The following is a 10,145-nucleotide window of genomic DNA, read 5'->3' as shown; positions in this document are numbered from 1 at the left end:
TTGTCTAGGCAATGGATAAACATGTGGAAACCCCTATGGATTTACAACACTGCTATAGGCTTGACAAGGAGTTCACAACAAATTTAAAGAAGGCATATTATGTACAAGTTGTCTACCAACTTCTACAACTCCATACTCTGGACAAGATTAAGAAGTTTCGCCCGTTCTTTTGTCCCGGTGACAGATACTCATCCGATCTCACGGAATGGATTAAATACAAAATGGATTAAATTTGTCAAACTCGAAGGATTTGAACTCAAGCCTTTCAAATTGAATGCTCAACCCAGCCAGCTACTACTTTGAACCATCACGTTTGTCAAATTGAATGCTCAACCCAACCAGTTCAGCATCTAGACCGGTTGGGTTGAGCATTTCAATTTGAAAAATGGATTGTTCAACTTGTCAATATCTCAAGTACTGGCAGAGCTCCAGCAGTGTTGACCTGTGTGATAAGCAAGCAGACGAACTTAAATGGAATTGAGAATATTTAAGAAAGCACCATTAAATAAAAAAAAAACAAAGAGGATTCAAATAGCAATGGAGAGCGCACCAGAATTGCACATTTTAAATAGATGAATGAATGAAAAAAGGCTTACAAATGGATCGATTGCAGTACAGAAATCCAGTCTCCTAGAAGAAAGAGGCTCACAAGTTTGAACATCTATGCTGTTCCTCTTCTTTGCTGCAATTTCTTTAAAGAATGCAAAAGAAGAAGAAGATGAAAGGAAAGACAAAACACTCTTTATTCTCTTTCCCCTACTCTCATTGCTCTAACTCTCTCTTGCTTTATATAACTCTTGTTTATGTATTTGTGACTGTAACAAACAATTCAGACATTCAATGCACTCATAAAATTGGTTGTAACAAACCTGGAAGTTGGTTGTAACTTGTAAGACACCAGCAAATTGGTGGTCTCCCCTACTCTTTCCTGCTTTATATAACTCTTGTTAATGCATTTTTGGCTCCAACAAACAATGCAGTCATTGATTGTGCTCATAAAATTGGTTGTAACAAACCTGAAAATTAATTGTAACTTGTAAGACACTAGGAAATAGGTTGTTACAAACCTGATGATGGGGCGTGACAGAAGTTGCTGTGTTAGCAACCATTTTAGGATGGAAGCAGAAAGTTCCAACAGCCACATGGATGAGTGGTGTCAGAACCAAAACTGACCCATCGGTTTAATGATTTTTTGTTTCTTCTATAGGGAAAATAGATTTAGCTTAAAACCGGAAGATCTGGCCCATTAGTCTGGTCCTATCGTAATTAGACCGAGTAAGATTACGCCTGGTTCAATGCTTACAAAGTAATGTGAAAAAATTCAATTATACCTTAATGGGATTTCGTTGAGTTATGAAGTTTCTTTCCACATGATTTTCGAGATTTCTTTCAAATAATTTTCTGAGTTCAATAAACTAAATGAGTTCCTAGACTATAGAAATAAGAAATAGAATGTGGTTACCTAATCCAGTGCAATGACACATACATTGAGTGAAATATTATGGGTAAAGTCACTTCTCTTTGAATATACCTTGATGAAACTTCATTGTGACAATCAAACAATTATCTACAATTCAGTCTTTTTTCTAAAGGAACAAAACATTTTGAGATTGATTATCATTTTGTTTGAGAAAAATAAATCAGCTGCGATTATATCCCTTGAATATGTCTCTTCCCAAAGCCAGGTAACTTGAGTGTTTGTTATTAGCAAAATTATCTCAATGGAGGTCTTAAGATCAACATTCCCTCCATTTTTATGATGACAAACACTCATAAGTTTATAGTGATACATAGGTTATGAGTGCATAAAATGAATACAAAAATTTTCTTTGAGGAATTTTTAAACTACCTAACAAACTTAAACCATATAATTGGTAACTTAAGTGTTTGTTATCAAAAAAATTATCTCAATGGGGTTCTTAAAACCAACATTCCCTACATTTTTTATAGCAGACACTCATAAGTTTTTAGTGATACAAATGTTATGAATGCATAAAAGGAATACCAAATACAAAAATCAAACTCTTTCATCGTGACTTCCCAAAGTTCAATGCTATGTTGACTTTGTGTGGATTTTTATACGTTCACTCCAAATTTTCTCCCCCTTTTGATATAATCAAAATTTATAATGGGGACTATAGGTATGCTCCCCTTATAGTGATGCTCCCCCGACGTCATGCGATGCTCTCTCTTTTGCTATTGCATTCTACTACCCCTAAGATATGTACATTAGCTTGTAATTGTACTCCCCCTTAAATTTTACACTCCCTTTATTTCCATGCATTCAAGCATCCTTAAGTAGTCTCAAGTAATATTACAATCAAAACACAACTCTCATTTTAGGGATCTTGGGACTACATGTCTCATTTCATACTCACAAAACCATATACAATGACTAAAACACTGGTCAAAATTGTTAGTCAATTTTCACCTCTAAAGCTGAGCTAGCATGGCTCTACTTTCACCTAGATTTACTAAGTGGTTCCCTAGAAGCTAATTTTCAAGACCCTTGTCTAGAGTATATAAACTCCTTTTGGGCTACATTTTCTCGTTCTTTCCCCTACTGCTTCTTTCTCCTTTTCAATTTTCTTACCAACTATGCTCAATTGACACTCTTGGTCTCATGACCAACTTTCTCAACTTAAGGTGACTTCATCATCTCTTTTATGCACCACCCTTCACTTGGTTTCATGCACATTTCTCCCAAATTCTTCTATAAACTAGCCCAATGCTTGATTTCTTTCACCATACTCTATAGTTCCTTTTGAGCCTTTAGTTTTTCATTTGCAGACATCAAATGAGATTTTGGGATTTTAGCTTTTCAACTTATCACATTTTTGTGGCTTCTTTAATTGCTAGCCTCTATCTCAAACTCCTTATGAGGTTGCTTTCTTCTTCTTTTACTACTTCAAAAAAGATCTGCTGATTTTAGAATATGAGTTTTATCTCATTTCTTCATTCATGCTTCTTGTACACTATTCATTGCCTGAATTTACCCTATAGACTCAAAACAACATAGCAAAAAAATACAAAATCACACAAATACATTAATGGATTTTAAAATAAATTCAGCCAAAACATTTATTATATCCAAGATGAATCTCATCATCAATGATTTTAAAATTTATGATATTCAAGATGAGAACATCTCTATGTGACTTTCTTACTATCACAAACTTACTCCTAGTTTGAAATCAAAAGAAAAGTAAAAGAAGATATTGAATTGCTACATTGTGAACTCTAATGATTTAGAATATCCAAAAATGTTCAAGAAATAAAAAATCTTTATGAATAATTTTAACATATATTGCCTTTAGACTAAAAAATCTTAGCTAAGGTGTAGTTTTGGGAAATGTGGTATCCCATAAAAATGATATCCTTTCACATTAATTAAAAGTGACAATTATTATCTTGTAGGTGACTTTTCAATTTTATCCAAAACTACACCTTAGTTAAGATTTTTTTAGTCTTTTTAGTTTAACTTGCTATAATTAGCAACTCTAAAAAGTAGACAAGGTGGGTAATGTGTTACGTATCAACCTCAAGAATTGGCGTAATTGATAATATCTATATCATTACATCTACTATGGATCATTTTTTTGGATTGTATTAGTTATGTATCATCTTTCAAAGCTAATCAACACACCCAAAGTCCAACACATATTACTCGATAGATGATATAAGTGATAAACGCATCCCTTGGTAAGAGGACAAAAAGTTCTAGATCCAAAATGATGTTTTTTAAGTGTTTCAGAAGAGAAAAAAACGAAAGGCTTCCCATTAAATTTCATGTATGGTCTTCCTCAACCTTGTGTAGGATAGATAAAGGAGGTGATAGTGAAGCAACCAAATGATGTGTTGGAAGATGGGTTCCAGGCCACACGACCAAGGAAGGCCCACATATCTAAGAGTATTATAACATGGGCCACCTGACCAAGAAAGGCCCACAAGATGGGCCCAAGGACCACCAACCATGATTACCACAAGCTGGCATCCTTATCACATTAGTTGGAAGATCAATAAGGGCTCACAAAGGCATCATTATCTTCTGGTCACATCCTAGAAGAGTTCTAGTTTGAGTAATGTTTGTCTTTTACCTATATTGAGTTATTTAATTATACTAGGACTTATCTTTAAGAGTTAGAGTTTGGGTGTAATTGGGACAAAGGTAGTTTTATTGTAATTGGACTCTACTACCTTCCCCTATTATAAATAGAGGTTCATGTACTCTGGTTATAATAAGTCAATGAAGTATTTCTCTTTTCCATAAATTCAACATGATGAAGATGAGAAAATTTAATCAATCATGGAAGATTTGAGAAGGCACTTCAATACACAAGAACAAGTCTTCGAACCACCAACAGAGGAACAAAAAGAATTGCTTGAATTGAATCAGTGTGAAGACGTAAGTATGCAAGGGTTTACATAGTTTTTCAAAATCCCACAAAAAGGAAATACAAAGGTCTAGAATTCCACACATTGAAGTGTCTTAGTGTCATCTAGGTGTCTTTGCAAATTTGGACAAATCAATGGGTTGTTCCTTTCATTCTTCTTCTATGATTATTGGATCTTGATCTTCTTCACTTCAGTGATTCATTTGTCCTTGATTATCTCCCTTTTATTAAGTGATTTTTAGGGATAATTATCCTTGATTGATTTTGATTAATTGAGTATGATTTTTAGGAGAATCTTGAATAGCTCATGTGGGTGATTGTAGGATAACTAATTATAGGAGATCCTTGAGGTGGCTGAGATTCATCCATGATGAAGACCTCCCCCTGTGCATGGCTTGCATGACTGAGAATAATGTCTCCTTTGCATGGGTGTGAACCTCTCTTCTTGTAGGTTTTCCATGGGTATGATTTCTATGTTCATGATTCATTCCTTGGGCATGTCTTCTATGTTCATATTTCTTTGTGTAACTTTAGGTTGTGCAGCAGAGGGGAAGTGTAAGACTCAGGAGTAGAGATCCCCTTCCCATACATGTGAGTGCCATACTCACAAGAAAACAAACACAACTAAGAACTTGTACCTATGGATTTTTCATCACAAAGCTATCAATACTTGGCAAGAGACTTAAGACAGAGTTTGAAAAGGATTCATTCAAAGTAAACTTATAGGGGGTGAATAGGTTTACTAAAAAAATATGAACTTTAAATCAATCTAGCATAATCACATCCACAACACCAATATTTAAAGTGGTTCACAATCACTATCTTAGATTGTGGCTCTACTCCCAGGGATCTCTTACCTTGGAGTTAAAGGATCCACTATGTAAAGCCAAACGACATCAAAAAATTAGAACCACACAGGTTCAATTACAACACCTTCCCCTAACAGTTAGGGGCTTATAGTTAACAAACTCTAAATAAAAAACCTATAAAAACACTTTTTTCACACAAGGACTTACTAAAACAACAATAACAATAACAACAATAACAACAATAACAACAATAGCAACATCAACAACAATACTTGCCCACATATGGACTTATGTAAACAACAACACCTGCCCAGACATGGTCTTATGGCAATAGCAAATACTAACCCACATAGATCTTATGGCAAGAACAACACTTGTCCACATAGGGACATAAGACAACACTAAGTATAGATGCTTAGCAAGTTAACAAATGACTACATAACAAAGATCTCTTGCTTTTAAATCAAGCACAATATGCCTCTTGATAGATAGATAGATCAATGGAACAACATAATATAATATAAAAAATACTTAAGTGGTTCTACCAATATGATTGGCACCACTATGTATAAAAATTAAAAGTATACTATAATCTCTTCAAAGAATTTTGATATCAAAATTCAAAACTCAAATAAAGTAATTTATCAAAACTCAAATCAACCAAACAAAGTACTAAAATAACTATGAATGTAAAAGCAAATACTTAGCTTGCTTGAAAAACTCAAGTTGAAGACCTCCATTCTTCTAATTTTAGAGTATGAGACAAGTGGATCACAGAGTATGAATGTGAGGCACTTCAAATTCATGGCTAAGTGTTGAGCATAGGTTGACTCCTATGTTATTTTTTATGATAACAAAACTAAATTGATCTAAAAATTTGAAAAACTAAGTATTTAGATATTTCACCTTCAAGAGTCAATGCATCTCAAGGTTTAAAACTTCAAAATGATCAAGCCTACACAAGATCTCGAGCATCATTGAAGGACATCATTAGAAGAAGCACCCACGAGGAAGATGACAACAAGAAGACTAGAGTTCAAATGTAAAAATTAAATGTCCATACTCAGTCACAATGTAAGAGAGTATTCCTAAACTCCCTTCGTTAAGTACAATTGTGAAATTGGAGCTTTAAGTCACAAAATGCATATAGATATGTTTAAGAACATCACTTAGAACTTGTTAGAGAACTTAGAGAAAAAAATATTCTCATATTTTAAATGTCAACATAGTTGAACTGACACTGGAGTGATCGATCATCTAGAAGTGCAGGGGCTAGAAATATAAAGCATGATTGAGAAACCATAGTCGATTGATCCATCAACCAGAACATGACTATTTCATGCTATAGAGCCTGGTTAATCATCCCATTTGGATTGATTGATCAATTCTACCCAGGCAAACAAATTTTACATGGAATGATTGATCACCCCAACTGATTGATCGATCAGACATAATCTTGCCAATCAAATAGAATCTTGTAAGTCTGAGGCATAAAATATGATTGATCATAGGAAATGCATTAATCGATCATATTTGTATTGCATAGTCAGAGGGAATTCTGATTGATCGATCATCCCGTAGTCAATGAATGAGTAACTTAACTTTTCTAGACCAACTGTAACATATTGATCAGTCAGTCCATCGATCGATATATCACTATCTAATAGAAAAGTAGTTTTTATGATCAATTGATCGATTAGTCACAAAACAATGATCAATCAATCAAAGTACTGGTTTTTTCTAACAGGAAAAAAATGACTAGTTCGAGTTGGGAAAGTTTTTAATACCCCACCAAACATTCTATTGAAAATTTTAATGAGCATTTATTTGCAAATATCCTAAGCATTTACTCTCAATCTTGCAAAATCTCTGAAAAATGCTTTAGAGTGAAGGAGTGAGTCATATTCTTTGAAATTGCAAGTCTCTTTCCATCCCATCCTTGCTTTCATATAGTCAAGCCCCTTCGATCACTTCACATTGTGTTGCCAAGGAAGTGGAAGCTTGGATCTGTCAAGGAGAATGATCTCTCCAAGTAAGGGTGTACATTTTTCCTATATATTTACTTAAATTTATGAAAGGTACATCTAGAACCTATAGAATCTAGATACAAAGGGCCAGCTAGAGCCAGAATATAATAGCAATCTCTTGGGAAGATTGGTGTTGTAAAATACATGTATTGAGCTACACGTAGTTTAAAGAAAACAGAAATCTCCTTATGTAATTTCGGCTATTAGAGCTTTTGAATAGTGGAATTTCCCAAGCAATGGTTCTCTCGCAGTGAATACCAATAGGGGAACTTCAATAACAAATTTTTTTTTGTCTCCTATGGTGTGTGCATGTTTTGTTTTACATCGAATTACTTTTATGCATGATTTTTATTACACGTGCAACTTAATGTTAATTCAATATTCTCAATTCATCCTCCCCCTGAGAAGCCATTGGGCCAACAATTGGTATCAGAGTGGGCCAAACACTTAATTGAAATCAAAATCCTCGTGATTTTGAAAAAAGAATAAATGGCATCTCAAGAAAAAAATTGCTCTTCCCTGAATTTCAATGGAAAAAAATATGGATATTCGAAGGTAAGAATGGAATTCTTCCTTCAATAAATGAATTTGGACATATAGCAAGTAACAAAGAACGGTCCTTTTGAGCCACAAAAACTTGAATATGGCCTTCCGATTGAAAGTGAATTCAATGAGCTAACTAGGAAAGAGAAAGAGCAGCTCAAGACAAACTCTAAGGCCTTACACCTTGAACCAAATGAGTTCAATAGGGTCCCCACATGTAAAATTGTCAAGGAAATTTGGAAAAAACTAAAGGTCACACATGAAGGAATCACTAGAGTAAAAGACTCTAGAATTAGCTTATTGCCAGCCCAAGAAGATGAATTCAAAATGAAACTAGGCGAATCAATAGCTGAGATGAACTCTAGGTTCACTCATATAATTAATGAGTTGAACATACTAGGAGAAGAGATTTTCTTTTATAGACAAAATGACAAGCTACTCAAGGCACTTCCAAAGTTATGAGAGGCAAGGAAGATAACCGTGCATGAGAATGATAACTTTAGAACTATAAGCTTAGAATAGCTACTATGAATCCTTCTCACTTATGAGATGGAACCTCAAGATGTTGAGGAAGAGCAAGCTAAAAAAATTGCTCTTAAGCCCAAGATGAGTGTTGAAAGTAACTCTAGTGAAGAAAGCTCTGATGACATAAGTTTCATCACAAGACTTCTTCAAAGAATCTATAGGAAAAAGAAGAATTTCATAAAAGGCCAATATAGAACTCAAAATGACAAATTCTATAAGGAAACTGATGTTTGTTTTGAGTGTGGGAAACTAGGACATAGAAGGAACAAATATCCAAAGCTTGAAGAAAGAACCCCATCTACAAGCAAAGATCCCAAGAACAAAAAGAAGAAAGTCTTGATCTCAGTTTGGGATACAATTGAAGAAAAAAGTCTATTCATTGTCTAAAAAAATATAAAGAAAAATGCAATGCTCAATTACATGAGATTGCAAGGCTTAAGGAAGAGCTTGTTGGAGGCTAACGAAAGATATATAGCAAATGCCTCAAGACAAAATGAATTGATAGACAGGCTATCTTGTGATTGGCTTGCATTTTAAAAGAAGTGTTTAGACTTAGAACATCAAGTCAAACTTCTATCTCTCAAATCCACATCTAAGAAGAAAGTTGGCAAGAAGAGTACAAAGCAAAATAAGAAATTTTCTCCCATTCCTCACATTAGATGCCACTATTGCAATGAGATGAGTCACTATGCCCACATTTATGAAATTAAGAATGAAAAAGGCATCAAACAAACATGGGATAACCAAATCAACCAGAAAGGTTGTAGTAACCCAAAAGAAGTTAGAATAACAAGCTTGGAAACCCAAATCACCTAGAACCTCAAATGTTATCCCAAAAGGACCCAACCTAAAATAGATCTCTAAGGGTTAGACTTTTCGTGATGTAGGTATGTCTCCAAGCCAAGGCTGAAAAAAATTTGGATTTTGGATAGAGGTTGCTCCCTTTTCCTTGACTCCATCTTATTCGAAACTGTATTTAGGTTTTCAAAAAACAACTCAAGCATGTAAAAGTTCCAAAAGTAGAAAATTGATTCTCACCCACATGTGTTTCTGTTTCCTTGACCTTGTTATCAACCAAAATCTAACCCTCACTCCAAACATGACCTCTAAACCCCACCTTGGCCAATTCCAACCCTGCTCATTTCTTTTTCCCACAACCTTGTTTCTTGACCTGTGTGTTCAAGGCCATGTTTTCAAAAACCCAATTCTGAACTGCAACCCTAAATTCTAAACCTTAAATAAAAATAATCAATAAAATTAATGCTTAAATAGAATATGCATCAACTAATGCATCATACATATAAACAATACATTCTTGATATGCCAATATTTATCATAGATACAGAGAAATCCTCTCCTCCTTGCTTATCTTCCTCTTTCGCAGATGAAAAACTGCCCTGAAGTGGAAAATATGGAAGAGAAGAGAAACACAGCTGAAACGGAAAACAAAGAAGAAGAAGAACAAGGACAACAAGCTGAAATGGAAAATAAAATAGAACAGAGAAGAGCAAAGAGTCTAACGTGTGGGAGTCAGAGCTGAGCGTGCAGAGACTATGATTAGATGAGCAGTGAGTAACAGCAGCAGAAAGACGTTTGCTCGGTAGATTTTTGGCAAAGAGTCATAGTCAAGATCGAAACTAATTGAGTTTAACTGAAATCGGTTCCAACTCGTCAAACGGGAATCGCAATTGGGTTCTACGATTTTGTCATTATCGCTTTCATTTCTTTGAAGATCCAAAATCAATCTGATTTTCTGTTATCTGTCGGATTTTCACTCAACTCTCGTTTGGCTTAAGAGGTTGAGGGGGTGAGAGGAAGTTGCGTATCATCTCTTCAATGCAGCAAAT

The 10,145-nt window shown here is 34.6% G+C and overlaps 1 protein-coding gene across 1 annotated transcript; it reads left to right on the top strand.

Annotated features, from left to right (window-relative positions):
• The first annotated feature begins 7,719 nt into the window (after positions 1-7,719).
• On the top strand, positions 7,720-8,235 carry LOC137942916 (uncharacterized). Its single transcript, XM_068788638.1, has 2 exons — positions 7,720-7,785; positions 7,831-8,235. The coding sequence occupies exons 1-2, from the start codon at positions 7,720-7,722 to the stop codon at positions 8,233-8,235; spliced, it is 471 nt and encodes a 156-aa protein (XP_068644739.1).
• Positions 8,236-10,145: the final 1,910 nt, after the last annotated feature.

This window comes from Aristolochia californica, unplaced genomic scaffold (genome assembly GCF_029961685.1).
Source record: "Aristolochia californica isolate CCGP_79_NKW_82.1479 unplaced genomic scaffold, dmAriCali1.0.hap1 SCAF_10, whole genome shotgun sequence".
NCBI lineage: Eukaryota > Viridiplantae > Streptophyta > Magnoliopsida > Piperales > Aristolochiaceae > Aristolochia > Aristolochia californica.
The sequence above is the reverse complement of the archived record's forward strand: the minus strand, read 5'-3'. Positions and strand labels throughout refer to the sequence as shown.

Bases quoted from the DNA above. Each gene is read 5' to 3' on its own strand.
- LOC137942916 (XM_068788638.1), top strand. From the start codon at position 7,720: ATGGCATCTCAAGAAAAAAATTGCTCTTCCCTGAATTTCAATGGAAAA. The intron at 7,786-7,830 runs GTAAGAATGGAA...TTGGACATATAG, and splicing joins AAAAATATGGATATTCGAAG to CAAGTAACAAAGAACGGTCC.